The sequence below is a fragment of the Biomphalaria glabrata genome, chromosome 6 (genome assembly GCF_947242115.1).
Source record: "Biomphalaria glabrata chromosome 6, xgBioGlab47.1, whole genome shotgun sequence".
Classification (NCBI taxonomy): Eukaryota; Metazoa; Mollusca; class Gastropoda; family Planorbidae; genus Biomphalaria; species Biomphalaria glabrata.
In genome coordinates this window covers 52,055,176-52,074,257 of record NC_074716.1, presented here as the reverse complement: position 1 = coordinate 52,074,257, position 19,082 = coordinate 52,055,176, and the positions used below count along the sequence as shown (strand labels likewise).

Here is a 19,082-nt window from a genome sequence, read left to right as displayed (position 1 = left end):
CTTCAGACCTCGCTTGCAGGCATCAATAAAAGTATGTGTGAGGAAATTATGTCAGCATAGAATCATACTGTGTGTGCTGGCACAAACCTCACACAAATAATGAGGCAGCTTTAGACAAAAGAGCAAGAATGAAAGCTGCCCTATCAGACAGCACTCAAACAGATGCATTCACATGCAGAAACTGTGGCAAACTTGTCTCTCAAGAATCGGCTTGTTTAGTCACACCAGATTCTGCCTGGACTAAAAAAAAAACAACTAAACCAGTGATTCCTGTGGGGGGCCTTCAATGTCTCTTTCAAGACAGAAAGAGCAACATCCTAATTGCACTAGTAATTCATCAACTAGGATTTCCAGGTAATGCCTTTCTATATATAGGCTAAATATGTCCAAGCAACTGGAGCTTTTTTTAACTAATTAATTTTAAAAGAGGGGAAACTCATTTTACAGTTTTGTATGATTAAGAAAGCCAGCTTTCAAATGTGTTCCATAGTTTGTAAAAAGAGAATAAAAGATACCTAACAAAACATAAAACCTCAATTGAGACATTTGGCTTAGCAGTCATCTTGTGGTGTACCATTCCTGCATTGATTCAATGACAACCACTTATGTCATCCAGAGATTTGATATTTAAACCATGTCATGCCCTTTATGTCATCTGGGGGCTGAGGGCTCTGCAATTTGTAATTCTTTAGGATGTCATTCATTCTGCATCCATGACCTGCCCACCCCAGTTGGAATTGCATTAAAGGTTGTAGGTACAGTTAGCAGACCCATTCTTCAGAGGACTGTGTCAGATTATCTCATCATGCCATGTAACATATTGAATTTTTCTAAGGCAGTTTATGAAAGTAATACAGTTTCTTTGCATGTCCACAGTAAACTGTCCGCGTTTCAGGGGGCATAAAGCAATGTGGGGAAGATAACAACCTAGAGTATCTTATGATACACACGATATCAATACAAACAGACATATATAGAAATAGATTTTAAAACATAAACATAATAACTAAAGCTTCAGAAAATATATGTTCACTTACATGACTAACTTCTTTGGGAGATATTCTTGGTGGGACTGCTGGAGCGACAAGCTGGGGGACTGCTGGAGCAACAAGTTGGGGGGCTGTAAGGAAAATGAATGTTGAAAAAAAAAATTGAGTGTGATGTCATGTACACATATGTCGGGGGGGAGGCATGGTGAGAATGAATGTTACTTTGATATTTTGGTATGATGGTTATATCCCCTTGTTTTAGTACTCCCAGGTTACAAATGTGGATAGTCTTGCACGTGTTATGAACTGAATGATTTAGTCTTCGTTGAATGTGCGAGAGAGTGTGTTACGTTCGTGAGGTCTTGCTCCCGGTCCAGGAAGGTTGGACGTCGCTTCCTGGACTGGTGTTATGTATACATGTTTCATTGAGTTGATGGACTGGTGTTTTGTGTATTAAATATTTATTGAGAGTCGATGTCACTGTGTGCTTATTGGATTAAAGTAGTATTTATATTTCCATGGACTTCTATAATTGGAGTTAAAGTGTATCAAGTAATAATTGTTTGTAATAGTAATAATCAAGTAAACCCCTAAGGAGCCAAGTCAAGCAAAGCATAGAAATGAACCCTGACAACATATTTCAATCAAAACAACAGTTGACAGCATTTATGAATAACTTTCTACAGCATACTACAGCATACTCTTTTTAGCTCTCATGTTCATGTTTGTAATGTTATCACAGCTCCTTGAGCTTACATTTTGTTTGTTAACAGCGCTCTATAAATTAAATTATTATTATTAACAGCTACAATCTTGATCTGATTTTTATTTATTTTTTTTAATTTTGGTTAGGTTTTGGTGATGTTTGTGGGACATGTCCTCTGTGCACCCCACGGGTAGCTGATACCGGGAAAATGCAAATAGGGATGCCATCGTAAAACTTGGTGGCGCATATTTAAGGAGAACCTCAGGACAGTGGACACCAGCTAGGAAGAGGATGCAGACATTACTGGAGACTGATTTCTATGGGAACAGCATGCTAGCTTATGTGTGGAACAGCGCAGGAGAATCTTAGTCTAAAGTAAGTCTTATAATGCTACCACAGATTTCCATTTTTATAATTATTTCTGTATAAGGTCTTCCGACCTTGTCTGCTAAAGTCTAACCTATCTTACAGGATTGACCTGTTCTTGGAAGAAATCCTGAATGTACAGTTAATGATGATTTCAATGGAGCTCATTCACCAATCGTAAACAAACAACATTTAGTCACGTGATCATATTGATAAAACAAGGGGGAAAAAATGTCACGTGACAGCCATCATGAATTAAACATGAGATCGTAAAATTATGTAGAAGAGATAGAGCACCACGTGGCTAAATGATGTTTGTTTGCGGTTGGTGAACGAGGTCCATTAGCTCTCTACCTTTGAAGAAACCCTGGATCCCTGGTATAGAAGATGTTGCTACAAAGCATCTATTAGCATTTATTTTCTTTCACTAACAGTTATGCATTTACTGGGTTTTATTCCTGTCATTTCATGTTTTTTTAAATTCAATGTAGGATGATCTATTAAACAGTTATGATTATATTGTTTACTAATTCAGGCTGCAGCTTTATACTGCTAGGAAGGGGGGCTGAAAGTTTGTATTAATGAATTCATTTTGGGGAAAAATTTAAATTTAAAAAAAAAAATTGATTTTGTTGAAATGAGATGATAGTCTACCACTGGGAGTGACCCTGCAGTAGTTGGTGGCACATGCTGTGTAGATGTGAGACTACAAATTGAACATTTTGTATTGTATCTTTAATTAATTAATTTATAATCTCTAGGATTTAAATGTTGATCTTCCGATAAATAATAATTAATAATAATAATAATTATAGCTTTTATAAAGCACCTATTTCATGCTTATAGCATGCTCAGAGTGCTATGGTCCTATCTCATTAGTGGACCAGAGTGTGTGTGTGTGTGTGTGTGTGTGTGGAGGGGAGGGGGGTAACCTGGGAGAAGGTTTTCCAGGCTGTCTTTAGGCGCTCAGTAAACACAACTCTACTCAAGTCGGGTGTCGAACCTCAAGCCCCTCTCATCAGTAGCCAAGCCTAGTTCAAGCATACTTAGCCTCTCGACCACGCTTTCCCACGATTAAGGTCAAGGAGGTTGAGATCGTCCATGATAAAAGCAAACTAATTTTTTAATTTTTAAGCTATGATTTGGTGATTTTTACCTCCTTATACAAAGAGGTGTTATCTTTCCTAAAAATGTCAAACCCACTTTAAAGCTACAACAGTTTTGTTCCTAGCCTCTCAGAAAGATGGCTGTTGACCAACATAAAAAAGTTAATTTGTTGCTCATGGAAAATTACTCACCTAGCTTCACATCCATCGACATGCTCCTGCCATGCGGAGGCCTAGGGGGTGGTGTAGGGGGCCCATGTCCTGGGGCGACAGGTACTTCACTGGGACGATCAGGGTATCCAATACTTCCAGGCACAGCCGTTCCTTCAGGACATGTGCCTGGTGGTGGCTGCAGCTGACCCAGTAGGACAGCAGGGACTGTACACGAGACAAGAAGAAAATATCGGAGTGAGAAATAAAAAACAAAGTGATTTGAATGTAATGAAAAGAGTTGATGATTACATTTCTGAAAGTAGAAACAGTGGAAGGAGTCAGACCCAAGGGCCGCCCAAGACTAACATATAGAGATGTCTGCAAGCGAGACATGAGAGCCACAGGCATCAGCGAAAGTATGTGGGAAAACATAGCCAAAGACCAGAGTGCATGGAGACAGACTGTGCGTGCTGGGACAACCCTCGCTGAGAACAAAAGAATTGAAGCGGCCTTAATCAAGAGGGAAAAAAAGAAAGCTGCCCTGTCCGCTAGCCCTGAATCAGAGGCATACACATGTATGAATTGTGGCAAAGTCTGCCGTTCTAGAATTGGCTTGATTAGCCACACCATATTCTGCCCCGTCTCAAGATTAAACCAAAACCAGTGACTCATTTGGGCGCATCCATTGCCTTTCGAGACAAAAGGAGCCATATGGTTACATTTCTGAAAGTAGAAACAGGGTGAGAAATCAATCATGTTTTAAACTGAAGATTAACAAATGATGGTTGGAGAAAGTCGAAAGAAGGGATGTCAACAAATAACAAAAAAAAGTCTGTTAAGAACTATAATTAACATCATGTTTTAAAATGTGACCTGAACTAACACCCCAGCAACCTTGCAAGGTCCTACTGTCACTAAGTCATGTCTAATTGATGTATAAATATACAGTTTTGAAAAACAAATCTTACACTTCTCACTTAGCCAGTCAATATCAAGAAAACCCAAGACGTATTCTAAACCAAAACGGACATTCACTTCCACCCAGAGACATTGTATGTTGCAAGCCAAACAAAACAAAGGAATCGAATCCATTTATATATATAAAAAAGCAATCCACACATAAATGATGAAATTCCAAAAAAAAAATCACTTTTATATTCCCTTAAAAAAAAATATGTTTACACTCATAAAACATTTCCCCACGCCCCAAATGTCTCTAAAAAATGTACCGAGAACATATAACAAAAAGGAAGAAGAGGTGAAATCAGCGTAACAAGGTTGGACTTGTTCTTTGAATGTACAAACCTGTCAAATAAGAGGTTCAATTAGCTACCCATTTATACATTGTACGTAACCTGATGTTTTTATTGTAAAATCTTATGCAGATTAACAAATATGATCTAATAGCACTACTTGTTATAAAATCAAAGTCCCACGTGGCAGACGCCAATTAATGATATACATCTTGAACAGCATTAAAAAAAAAAAAAAAAATTGTGATGGAAAAAAAAGTTTGGTTAAAAGGTTATAAGAGTTTCCAGGATTACAACAGATCAAAAAGTTAATATTAAACACAAATTGTAAAAAAAAAGCCTCATCTACTGGACCAGCGTTTCTCAACCTTAGGGAACCCAGTGCAAGGTAAAGAGTGCTACAGTTAAGGATACAAATAAATTTTAATAAGTTGCAAACAATGTTTCTAAGGCAATTAAATAAATAACTGATTAATTGATAAAATAGCGGAAAGGTAATTTAAACAAAAAATGCTTAGTCTAGATGGTAAAGGGGAATTATAAACAGTTGAGAAACACTAGATTAGTTTATAGTAAAACAAAACAACATCACAATAACAACACAATAGCCAGACCAAGGACATAAACACATCAACGTTATCATGACATCGACGTCTGTCAGCTTTTTATACCTGTGTTAACGCTGTTCTTTTTCGGGGGCACCGGCCGAGGCCGCCCCTGAATGGGTGTGCTATATTTAGAGTTGGGCGAGTCCAAGTGACCGGGATCCTGGTGGTGTATTTCTGTGTAGGCCCTCTGCTTGTACAAGGGAGGGCTGCTGTCCCCGTGGTCAGTTCCGCAGGACTCGTGAGGCACAGAGGAGTCTGTGGACACAGGGACACAACACAGAACATACAGGCACACACCAAATACAGCAATGATAAGAAACACACCAGTACATCAATACTACATAACATCAATGATTTTATTGACAGGTGAAACCTCAGCAGTATGGGAAAATTAAAGAACAATTTAAAATATAGAAATCTACTTTTGACTGCCCTTATTATGTCTAACATCACATGCACCCGGTCTATTCATGGGTAAAAATATGTAGGAGGTCTTACCCAAGTTTCCAGTCATGGCAAAAAACTACCTGACACTTTGCTATTTCATGGCAGCCAGAATTATCACAGTTGTTTATCTCCTCAAAACAACTACATCCCGATTCAGTCGATGAATAAACATGACTTCAACATATAATAAAACTACTTGAACCACCAACCTCCAAACTGGCGCAGCGACTAGCAACAACTAAGTTTCAGACCAACTAAGTTCCAGACTAATATCTGACTTAACCATTCAGGCCCCATTCCCCCCCTCCCCCCCCCCCCAAAAAAAAAGGACCTTTCAAGTCAGTTAAGTTAGGCGAATCCATATCGTCACCAAGAGTCACATAGTTATGTCGATTCGAACATTTGTGGTTCATGTCCTCGTCTGAGCTAATCTATGCTTAACCATAGTTTTCTTTCCCTTCTCTCTGTAACTATTGTACCCTATCGCTGCTATTTTACGTCTCATGTTTATTCATCAGTTGTACTAAAACTTCAAACTCCTTTTATCCTGATTCAGGCTAAGGCTTAATCTTCTTTTTAATTATCCCATACTGCATCTTGATTTCTCTGACAATTTCCCCGTCTAGTTTGTATTATTTCTTCTAAGTTTATCAAAGTTTTCGATTTTTAATTAGGCATTTTAAACATAAGATCGTTACATCATGTCATATATAAATAATGTAAATGAGTGAATGTGTATGCATTTTGTGTGTGAATTGTGAATGTTTTAGTATTTGCATCTTATATATTAATATTGTTACAGGAGTTATGCCGAGGTGAATGATTGTAGTTAACAGAATTTCCATCCTGTTTTGACCAATAAAACTATCTTATCTAATATTTAGACTGAGCTCTTGTGTTTAAGAGGCTAAGCCCTATGATAACAGTTACAGAAAATGTTTTAACAAGTGTGAAGCATTAAAAATTACAAAAGACAATCTTGCAGTAAAAACAACAATGAAACAAATCACCATTTAGGCCATGCTAAGCAACATGCAGAAGAAGAGATTAAAATATCTACGGATTAAAAACAAACACAAACAAATGATGGTCTCTAGGTAAACTGGTAGAATTTGTTGGTCTGTTAGTTGTACATATTGGATACAGTATATGAGATATTGTGGAGTATAGGACTGTTAATGGTATATTACTGTTAAAACTTTGTTGCTAATCTCTATATTGCAGTGTAATAATATTTCTATTGTAATATATAGTTCAGTGATTTTCAGTAACGCTGTTTATATCATAGCTTGAAGCTCTTAATAGCTCATTTAAAACTGCCAAGTGGCATAAACTGCAAAGTGGCAGAGATCCTCATTGAAATTAAGACTTTAGGGATAGTGGAAACGAGTTCCCCAACTTCTGTGACCTATGATTTACTAGAGGCTTAACTGGCCAACACAGTGTTTTAAATACTTTAGAAAAAAAGATCTGGCATAATCATAAAAGGTTGTAATGTTTTCCCTTGCAAGTTTTTAAACAAATTAAACCATTGCTCATTACTTCCTTCAGACCAAAAATTTACATAAGATATCTGTGTGAAATTACTTTGATATAGCAACCTAGTCTGACCAACTTATACTCCCTTACAATGTCACCTTGTATAGTCACCATAATATTCTCAAAATTATTTTGTTTAAATTCAATTTAGCTATAAATAAAATGTTCTCTGATTGAAGAGTGAAAATAATAGGTAAATACTGATAAATAAAATGTTAAAAGTAAAAATATCAATGAGAAAATAATATTAAGAAATGACCAAAGAAAAATTCTAGGGTGGGAAAAAAATAGAGTGGCTGTTAAACAGAGTGAGATTTACAATGGAATAGTTCTCTTGATGAGAACATCCTTCAAGCTTTGTTGCCAACTATTCTATTTACTCCCAAACATCTTAAACAAATAATAGTTCGTCACTTTGTTGGGACTAACAATGCGCAAGCCTCTCTCCCTCTTCATGTTGTACACAAAATGCTAACTATAGATCCGCAAAGGTCCCTGGAGAGTGTGCACTTAATAATTAGAGACGGTCCAATGTCTTTCTCTATAACACTAAAAAAACTTATGTGTCATGAGAATTGTTTGTCTGTTTTTTTTTTTTATTAAAAGCATTGTGTGCTTAATATAAGTTTGATTTCAGCAATAAATAAAATAATAAATATTACATGCTATATAATCCCACTGATTGACCTAGATGCCAAGTTTGATTACTATTACATACATGTGAACAGAAAAATGCGCAGTTAAATCTAAAAAAAAACAACAACCGTAGTTGGCCACAGGAGAGTTAGAGTTAAATACACAGGCACACAAGAAGATATTGATTAGAACAGGCCCCAACACCAGACAAGGTACCTGAAAAAGCCCTACCACGATCATAACCTTCATTCTGCAAGGCTTCTGGCAGCATGTGAACTGGCACAGGCTGTACAATTTTCAAGTCCTGTTAATAGAGTTCAAGAGAAAATATGAGTCACACAAGGAATATATTTGTCCATCTTGACATGTCGTCTTGACCTAACTTTTTGAACACCTAGACTATCTTGTCCATCTTGACCAAACTATTGACCAAACCAAACTAACCAAACACCTAGACTATATTTGTCCATCTTGACATGTCATCTTGACCAAACTATCTGAACACCTAGACTATATTTGTCCATCTTGACATGTCATCTTGACTAAAGTATTTGAACAGCTAGACTATATTTGTCCATCTTGACAAAAGTATTTCATCATCTTGACCAAACTATTTGAAGACTACATTTAGTTACCTTGACTAAACTAAGTATTTGAACATTTTGAATACACTAGTTAGACCATTATTTTGGTTTTACAATGATTCCCCTTCCAACACTTAATAATTGGAAAAAAAAAAATTTAAAACTATATTTTTAGTTACAAAATCTGTTGAATTTTTTTACAAGATAATCCCATCATGAGTTTAAAACAGTGCAATTTTTTTTCACTGAAAAAAAATATTTAAAATTGTTCTGCTAAATGAGTCTTTTTTTTGTTCTATCTAAACTAAAAAGTCTTAATAATATTCTAAATGTTGCTATTCTAAAACTTACTGGGTCTGCACTGGGTTTAGAGAATTCAAAATTGACCAAATGTGCAGGGGAGGGAACTCCATTAGAGTCTGGAGATTCTTGACCAAAAGCAGTCCACTGCAATCCAACAAGTAAAAACAATTTTATTGCCTTTTTTTTTTGTAAGGCATCAAAGCAAGAACATCAAATAGAGTGATTTCACAAATTGAATTAATTTGTACTTTTAAAACAACCCCAAGAATTAAAGACTACAAAATGTGATACCAATACAAAAGTGTTAGCAGAATGCATGGCAGTTTACCTGTGCCACATTAGAGTGGGGGGAGGGAGGGGTAGCTCGCTTGAGAGTACTGCCAGGTGGTAAGTCAGCGGCGAATGGTTCATCTAAACGAAACATTGGATTTATTCAGATATCATCAGATTTCACTCAGATAACATTGGATTTCATTCAGATAACATTTGATTTCATTCAGATAACATTGGATTTCATTCAGATAACATTTGATTTCATTCAGATAACATTGGATTTCACTCAGATAAACTTGGATTTCATTCAGATAGCATTGGATTTCATACATATAACATTGGATTTCATTCAGATAGCATTGGATTTCATTCAGATAACATTGGGTTTCATTCAGATAACATTGGATTTCACTCAGATAACAATGGATTTCATTCACATAACATTAAATTTCATTCAGATAACATTGGATTTCACTCAGATAACATTGAATTTCACTCAGATAACATTGAATTTCATTCAGATACCATTGGATTTTATTCAGATGCCATTGGATTTCACTTAGATAACATTGGATTTCACTCAGATAACATTGGATTTCAACCAAATAACATTGGATTTCACTTAGATAACATTGGATTTCACCCAGATAACATTGGATTTCATTCAGATAACATTGGATTTCATTCAGATAACATTGGATTTCATAAAGACTGGCATTAATGAAAATGTAGAGAAACTTTTATTTTGAGAAGACTGTTAAAACAGCATTACTCACCGCTGGTCAGTGTGGAGTATGGCATTAGCGATACGGGCAGGTGATCAGGAAGCTCAATGTCATTCCTGCGCAGCACAACCAAGTGCATAGCAATGCAAAACTCTTCCAGGGATAACGCTCCATCGCAGTTTAGATCTGACAGTTGCCTGAAAAGTTACAACAAATATATTGTAAGAAAGTGATGAGAAGATTGAACAGAATTTGCCCTTTTTTTTAACCTTTTCTGACTAAAGCCATTTCACTGCCATGCTGGGTAACAGTGTTTGACCTAGCCATCTGGACAAAGGCTGGGTAGAAGCAGCAGTGGATGACTAAATTTAACAGCAAAGGATGTAAAGATTAAATCTAATGCTCCCTTCCAGAGACATACATGCAACTCCTTCAAACCAGTACAATATCTTATACACTGACTCTTTCCACATGCTGCTAGGTAGAACTTATGCCCAGTTTTGTCGCTGAACAAACTGGGATCAGACAGGCGTCAAGAATTCCATGCCAAGGCTTGGAAATGCAGAGCCAGGATCTCAGTTAACCTGGATGACATATCTGTGAATTTAGACGTCCTGAGGTACTTTATATTCCATTCATCATGCGACTCTTTCAGAGACAAGACTGAAAGGTTACCCAGGCACAGAACTTAAAATCGCTCCAACCCTAGATCTAACACATGAATGTACAAAATATATGAACCCTAGATCTAACACATGAATGTACAAAATAAAGTGTATTCATTTCATTATTTAGTAAAACTTAACCTTCAAATTTGTGTTTTAAAAACATTTTTACATAAATTCGTTTGCTATATCTGCGAAATGTGACTATAGCTGCATTGACATACATTTTAATAGTTCCATTCATGTGTAAACACACTATGATGATGTGTTATATGGGGGACATTAAATATACTAACGTACAATAATTAATAAGCTTATTGAGCCCTTGAATTCACTCTTATAATATAAAGATCTACATCTATTATAATAGTATCTAGACTCTAGATCTAGATTTAAATATATATAGGCCTACAAGCAAATGTTGTTTTTTTTTAAATGGGTTTAGGTCGATTAGCTATTTTAATAGCTCCATTCATACTTTGTTTACATTCACATTCAATAATTAATAAGCTTATTGAGCCCTTGAATTCACTCTTATAATATAAAGATCTACATCTATTATAATAGTATCTAGACTCTAGATTGAGATTTAAATATATATAGGCCTACAAGCAAATGTTGTTTTTTTTAAAATGGGTTTAGGTCGATTAGCTATTTTAATAGCTCCATTCATACTTTGTTTACATTCACATTCGTTTTACTTGTATCATTATTATTTTGTATAATTGTTTCCAATACACTATATCAGTGACTATATCAGTAATACGCAAATATTAAGACCTGCAGGCCGCTGGTAAAATCTGGCTAGTTGTATATAAATCTACTGTTTCTGCCAGCTTTATCTTATTCTTTAACCAGATACTTTTATAGAATATATTTGAGAGGAAAGCCAAGGCACACTTACCAGATCTTGGACAATTCAATGACTGGCAGTTTGGACTTTTCAAAAAAGTGTTTAGCTACTGGCCCTAGTTTAAACAAAAAAGAATGACCATTAATGTTTTCTATTTATACATTTCTCAGTAGCAAAAAAGTGATCTTGTGTCAGTAAAGTTTAGTTTCAAAGATGAACTACTACTTTCTCTAGACTAAAAACATGCCAACTGAACAGCTTCACTAGTTTCTTGAAATTGATTGATTAGGGATGATAGTTTACAGAAATCTTGGTTTTAAAAGAACTGTCATCATCAGATGTTTTGTGGATACATGTCTTGTGGACACATGTCTTGTGGATACATGTCTTGTTGCTTGCTGAAATTTTGAAGGGCCTCAAAAATACACATACTTGACACAATCGTCATCCCAACAGCAACATAGGCATGCGAGACATAGAAGTCATCTGCCAAAATTGAGAGAATGCTAAATGTGGCTCAAAAAAGATGGCTAACTTGGTGCCACACTTTCATGGAGGACCTCAGAGCAGTGGACACCAGGTGGGAAGAGGCTTCAGACATTGCCAGTGACATATGTTTAACAGCTTGCCACCCAATACGCCCAATGGTGAGGGAGGATCTAGGTCTGAGTAAGTCAACTCATCATGTGCATGAGAACTCGGCCGACAAATCAAAACTGAACTTATACATTTGATTCTCGATTGATACAAATGTTTGTCAATTAACAGAGGTTCATAAAATCTCCATGTTTAACATTTAGAAGATGATATAATAAGACTAACTGTTGAAAAGTTTCTTCAAACATACAATATCTACTGATTAATCTTTTCTTTTTTTAAGTTGTTTTTTTTTTAGAATGTTATTATCAAAATCAACTTTGACTTATTTAATAATAGCTGTCACCAAATAAGTATTAAAAATATTAATATGTAAAAGAAATACATACTGTCTCATGTATGTTATGAAAATAGATCTATGATAAGTTGCCCAAAGCAAGAAAGGTTTTTCAGTGTGTACCATGATACACAGATGATATGATGTTTTATGCCCAACCTTTTTAATCAGCTCAAATTGCGACAGAAAAGGTGCGAAGTTCACAAGGTCAATGGGCCCTTACCTGTGATGAAGGCGTTCAAGTCTGGCTGCATCGTCTTAAACTGGTTAACATAATACTCTCTCTGTTCATCATTGATGGACCAAATGTCGTCCACGCTGTCCGCCTCTGATGAAATGGAGGAGGAGTCAAAGTTGGGGGGTTCCAGGTTGTTATAGTGTTGCTTGACCCCGGAACCAATCAGCACTGTTGAAGACACATAAGTGGGAATATAATAGCATCTAGTAAACAGGTACCAATGTGATAACAATGCAAGAACTTATAACATTTTGTTTTTTCTGACTTGAGTTAGTATTGTGTTAAATCTCGTTAAAAGTAATAAGTAAAGTAGCCCTTTCAGACCTTGCAAGTAAAGTAGCCCTTTCAGACCTTGTGATGTTATGATCGATGGTTAACAAGGGTGTTATGTGGCCAGCATCGCCAACTGCCTATACTTTCCCAGTAGCCATCAGAGTTGGGTGGACTTAGGGGCATCCAAAAAAAATCTCGAACTTCAAAACTACACTCTTTAATGAGATTCAAACGTTAGACGCCTTAGTTTGGAAGCCACGCGCTTTACCACACATCTACCACTCCCCCGGTTAAATCTCATTACATACGTATTACTGCTAATACCAATAGTTTTACTCTTGAAACGTTTCTCTTCTATCTTATAATAGATTTATTCAATAAGTCATTAAATCTTCTCTTTCACAATGAAGATTTCTAAAGGGGCAAGTTCTAATTAAAGCATTAATGTTTCCATAAAATTTTATGCCAACAAAACAATACATAAAATATCAATAATTAACAAAAGTAAATTAAAGTACCAGCTTTTCAAACTATGCTACAATGGTATAAGAAGATATTTAGTATACAAGTAACCTGATCATAACACTGGGAAAGATTTCTTTTTTCAAGTGAATGATGTTTGCTTTGAACTTGTGAGCGTCAACTTTTCTTAGTTCATTATGAAGCAATGTCTTCTAATTTTGGGCTTGTGCTTTATAGCATGAAGTAGCTGACCTTAAAGTTAAAGAATCTATACCAAGCTACGTACTGTGACTTTAGCTGACCACTGAGTTGGTCAAAGAATCTATACCAAGCTACGTACTGTGATTTAGCTGACCACTAAGTTGGTCAAAGAATCTATACCAAGCTACTTACTGTGATTTAGCTAAACACTAAGGTGGTCAAAGAATCTATAACAAGCTACTTACTGTGACTTTAGCTGACCACTGAGTTGGTCAAAGAATCTATACCAAGCTACGTACTGTGATTTAGCTGACCACTAAGTTGGTCAAAGAATCTATACCAAGCTACTTACTGTGATTTAGCTAAACACTAAGGTGGTCAAAGAATCTATACCAAGCTACGTACTGTGACTTTAGCTGACCACTGAGTTGGTCAAAGAATCTATACCAAGCTACGTACTGTGATTTAGCTGACCACTAAGTTGGTCAAAGAATCTATACCAAGCTACTTACTGTGATTTAGCTAAACACATAAGGTGGTCAAAGAATCTATACCAAGCTACGTACTGTGACTTTAGCTGACCACTGAGTTGGTCAAAGAATCTATACCAAGCTACGTACTGTGATTTAGCTAAACACTAAGGTGGTCAAAGAATCTATACCAAGCTACGTACTATGACTTTAGTTGACCACTGAGTTGGTCAAAGAATCTATACCAAGCTACGTACTAAGACTTTAGCTGACCACTGAGTTGGTCAAAGAATCTATACCAAGCTACGTACTGTGATTTAGCTGAACACCAAGTTGGTCAAAGAATCTATACCAAGCTACGTACTGTGACTTTAGCTGACCACTGAGTTGGTCAAAGAATCTATACAAAGCTACTTACTGTGACTTTCTTCATCATCAAACATCGTCCAGTTGCCATTCTCCACTCCAGCTCCACCGGACTGTGGATGATGGTGATGACTAGATCCACCAACAGGGCCGCTATTCACAGTAGCTGCAACTCTGGGCGGCACCGTGACTTCACTTAGAGCTACAGGATTCACATGCCCACCTTCCACTGACATGGAGTTGGGATTGACAAGGTGCCGTGTGGCCTCGGCACTCTCCAGGCTGCTCGTCATAGATGATGGGTGAGATGCCACTGCCGCAGAGGCTAGATTTGGTTGAGAGTTGGCAAAGACCAGAGCTGGAGCTGTGTGCTGTTTGATAAGAGACTTTTGATTGGCTGGAGATGTGGGTGGCGACTGTGTGGGTGAGAATGGTGGAGATTTTGAGTTGTGGGGGGAATCATCTCGTAAACTTGTCTGCAAAATAAGCATACAATTTTTATCAAGTGCTAAAAAAAAGACACTGATTAGTAACAACTATCTCTTAAACTTGTCTGCAAACAACCAAAAACTTTTATCACTATTGCTAACAATAAATGCTGTATGGTGACAATCATCTCTTCAACTTGTCCACCAAATTTAATCGATTGCTAACTTCAAAAACCTTTTTACAACATCAAATGAACAACAAACAGAAGTAGGAGCTTCTCCTACTTGACCTGTTACCTGAACAAAATAAGCTCCACACAACTCCCCGTTTGCAGACACTGCGCCCGCCCCTTTGAAACCATAAACCATATCCTCTTTGAATGCCCCTCCCTAATCCACCTTAGGCAGACCCTACTCCCGCTACAGCCCAGGATAACCAACACCCTGTACGGCAGTGCTGAACAAATGAAGAGAACAGCACACTATTTTTCCTTGGCACAGTCTGCGAAAGAGCTGACATTTCAGCAGCAATAAAGCTGGCTAGAAGAAGATGACCTGTTATGAGCCAAATGATTTAACCAACATAAAGGTTTGGCCACTTTATATCAAGATTTTTTTTACCTACACAGAAACTGAAATGCAATATAAACATAACTTTATCTGACCACAATGTAAACTCTCAGCTCCCTAAATTCTATTATATACTGTTTACAACAAGGGCTTGGTTAAATTTGAGTTATATAGTGTGTGCATTTTTTTTCGCAATCAACAAAACTCAAAGGTTGTGTTTTGGGATATTTTCAAAACTTTGATTCTGAATGCATTTTCGTCACACACACAACATATCTATATCTATATGTATCTATCTATCAGAACTTTAGTTGACATTGTTGCTAAAGATAACAACAAAAAAAAAAGTAAAGTTCCCCTGTCAGACTTTGCGATCTAGCATTGCAAGAGATAGCTGCATTAATTTTATGTCTTTTGTGTTTTGTTGTATTTTATATCAGCCTTTCCAAACTTTTTGAATTTCAAGTTTCCTGTAGAATAAGTGTTTTTTTTTGTGGTTTTTTTTTACATATATACATATATATATATATAGAGAGAGAGAGAGAGGAAACCCTTATTCTACAGGAAAACTTGAGATTTAAAGTCTTGAAATGCTGAAGTAAAATACACAACGAAAAAAAAAAAAAGACATAAAATTAATGCAGCTCTAGCAACAATGTCAACTAACTCTAACGGATGTGCAACTCTAACAGACTAACTAATGTTGTATTCCAAAACCCTCTTACTTTCTAATTTCAGACCCAGTTTTAACACTGTTAAAATTATTTTATAACCCATAGATTTACTAAACAAGCGTCAGCTTTACTGAACCTGTTCACCTTACTCATTGTGTGTGTGCATTGTGTCAATATTAAGATGGTACAGCCGAAAAAAAAAAGATGACTTTCATAGAATCAATAGCCCATGGAATGATCAATAATATATTGAACCTTTTGCAACGCTACTCAAACCTGTCTTTCAGAGCGTCAGCCTGTCTTGATCAATACCCACAGAAGGACAAAATAAATGCAAACATCAGCTAGAATTGAAATAATTGCTTCACAAAAATCTGCTGAACACTCTCTCAGCCATTGCCAAAACAGAGTAATCAATAAACATCTCTCGGCTTGAGACAATCAATACAAGTGAAACAAATCTCACAAATAACCAAGAAAACAGCATATAAAAATACACAATTCAACTTAAATTGCAAAAAGTTTCTCTATGTTTTTTTTTTTTGCTTTTTTTTTTTAGAATTATGGAACTGTGACCAAGAGTATTCTAATTTTTGAAGAGTCAGTTGGGTTATTTAAAATTATGGACTGTGTTGATTATTTGTAAGTAAACAATGAAAAAACTTATCTAAATCTAAGGTTGGTTAAATGAATAATAATAATAATAATAATCTTTATTGTCCGTATGGAAATATGTCTTACAATTTGTGCATTACACCAAACAAAAAACATTATAACTATAAGAAACCAAAGTGTACATAAGAATAAGCTTACCTGGGTAGGAAACTGACCAGATTGACTGGTCACCACAGAAGGGGGATCATGCACGACCCCCCTGTACTGCCCTGACAGCGAGCGGCTATGAGATTTCTTGGAGCCTGGAGGTGGGGGCAGCTGGCCTGAGAGTTGAGAATTCAATTTGCTACATCCACCAGAGAGAAAAACAAAAACATGAATTACGAACACTTCAACTCATGAAACCTATGAAATTAGTTCAACAGTGTCCATACAAATTAGTTCAACAGTGTCCATACAAATTAGTTCAACAGTGTCCATACAATTAGTTCAACAGTGTCCATACAATTAGTTCAACAGTGTCCATACAAATTAGTTCAACAGTGTCCATACAATTAGTTCAACAGTGTCCATACAATTAGTTGAACAGTGTCCATACAATTAGTTCAACAGTGTCCATACAATTAGTTGAACAGTGTCCATACAATTAGTTGAACAGTGTCCATACAATTAGTTCAACAGTGTCCATACAATTAGTTCAACAGTGTCCATACAATTAGTTGAACAGTGTCCATACAATTAGTTCAACAGTGTCCATACAATTAGTTGAACAGTGTCCATACAATTAGTACATCAGTGTCCATACAATTAGTTCAACAGTGTCAGGTGAAATGGTGATTGAGTATCAGTGACCAGACTTTCTGACAGGGACTAAGACATATGTCACTGTAAAAGCAAATCTATTCCACTCTCTATGTCTCAGGCTAACATCACCACATGTTGCAGAATCTTTATTGATTTGTGCATACCAGCATGATGACTGGCTAATATCTTGACAGAGTCAAATGTAGAGCAGACTGTTAACACACACACACACAGGTCAGAGGTTGCATACTTATACACAACACAGTTCAGAGGTCACTCAGTCACACAGAAGATACTCAGATCACACACTCATACACAACACATACTATCACTATAGTTTAAAAAAAAAATAATTATATCTATAGGATTTAAATAACTACAACAAGAAAAACATATAAATACTTTTAAAAAAACACTAAGCTCATATTAAGTGTAATTGTATCAATTAGTCATGTAATTACATGTATGACTTGCCCAGAATAATAAATCTGTGCGATTAGAACTATTTTTACCAATTGTTTTTGTTTAGCTTTTAGCTTTCTCATTGCGCTATGATCCTATCACTTGTCTGGACCAGTTGTGAAAGGGGAGGGAAGAAGAGGGGGGGGGGTATCTTGGTGAATGTTTACAGGATCATAGTTTTAAATGCATTTAACAAATTTTCACTCCGGGCTCAAAGAGTCCACAAGTGGACTAATTCAACTTTTACCACCACATCTGTCGAGTACTATTTCTTTCCCTTGTTCAAGAAACCAAACAAACTAATTGACTAATTGGTTAATATTTTTTTCTACTGATTTTTGTGTTGTCAGGCAAGGTACAGACTGACAGAGTGAGTTGATATAAGCTTTGTAAAAACATGTTTCATCTACAACAGCTTGGGGGTTAGGACATGGAGATGAAAGGCCCAGGAGAGATCTGAATGGATGGGCTGTGGCGCCAATGGGATGGATGGAAAAACATGTGCCGATCCAGTACAATGCAGCGATTTTAGAAATTTATAAGCTTGTACGTTTTAAACTGCTCATTCTCTCATTTCATTGCACCTATTTCTATTTCAGATCCATTTGACTTTCACTTGACACTTTCAGTTGTGAAAGTTTTTTTAGGTTTACAATAAATGCATATTTCAATTTGATTTTTAAAGGTTTAGGGACAGATGGCAAAAAAGAAAGAAGATCATTTCATTGAATTTTTTTAATCAAGTAACTGTGGTTCCTAAAGATAAGTTAATGTGGTTTCTTAAGATAAGTTAATGTGGTTCCAAAAGATAAGTTGATGTGGTTCCAAAAGATAAGTTAATGTGGTTCCTAAAGATAAGTTAATGTGGTTCCTAAAGATAAGTTAATGTGGTTCAAAAAGATAAGTTGATGTGGTTCCAAAAGATAAGTTGATGTGGTTCCTAAAGATAAGTTAATGTGGTTCCTAAAGATAAGTTAATGTGGTTCAAAAAGATAAGTTAATGTGGTTTTTATCTGTCAGCACACTTGAATTGAGGGCCTCTTAAAAACTCAGAACAGATTTTTGATGATTCAAATCTGATAGTAGGACTCTGTGTCTCATACTCCTTGGGGATATACGAGTCTAGATAGTGAATTAATTTCTAATAACCAACAACTGGCTGTTTATAACAAATCTTTTTTTTTTTGTTTTATTGCATTGCACATTGAGAGCAGCTATTCAAGCCTGCATCCCAGAGTTCAATAGAGCACAGTATTATGGACACAGAGAATCATGAAAGCTGTTTACAGTTGGTCATCACCGCCAACTTTTCACTTCTCAAGTTTCATAAAGAATTGATCAGAACTAGGTCACTATTTTTGTCTTCACATGTTCCTTCC

General features: G+C 36.1%; 1 protein-coding gene across 10 annotated transcripts in view; it reads right to left on the bottom strand.

Annotated features, from left to right (window-relative positions):
* The window catches only part of LOC106062819 (ralBP1-associated Eps domain-containing protein 1-like), a 59,792-nt gene that overhangs the window by 17,436 nt on the left and 23,274 nt on the right, over window positions 1-19,082 (bottom strand). For 7 of the 10 annotated variants that reach the window (XR_008778378.1, XR_008778379.1, XR_008778376.1 and 4 more), the window contains exons 5-15: window positions 16,636-16,783; window positions 14,203-14,626; window positions 12,364-12,546; window positions 11,258-11,321; window positions 9,740-9,885; window positions 9,019-9,101; window positions 8,739-8,834; window positions 8,020-8,107; window positions 5,245-5,436; window positions 3,360-3,545; window positions 1,038-1,120 (exon numbers count right to left, since the gene is read on the bottom strand). Coding sequence is in view for 5 of the 10 variants with exons in the window: in XM_056032085.1 (XP_055888060.1) it covers window positions 1,038-1,120; window positions 3,360-3,545; window positions 5,245-5,436; window positions 8,020-8,107; window positions 8,739-8,834; window positions 9,019-9,101; window positions 9,740-9,885; window positions 11,258-11,321; window positions 12,364-12,546; window positions 14,203-14,626; window positions 16,636-16,783 (1,693 nt within the window). In the remaining 5 variants the exon portion in view is untranslated. The remainder of the gene's footprint in view (window positions 1-1,037; window positions 1,121-3,359; window positions 3,546-5,244; window positions 5,437-8,019; window positions 8,108-8,738; window positions 8,835-9,018; window positions 9,102-9,739; window positions 9,886-11,257; window positions 11,322-12,363; window positions 12,547-14,202; window positions 14,627-16,635; window positions 16,784-19,082) is intronic. The other 3 variants (XM_056032087.1, XM_056032089.1, XM_056032090.1) reach the window with 3 other exon arrangements.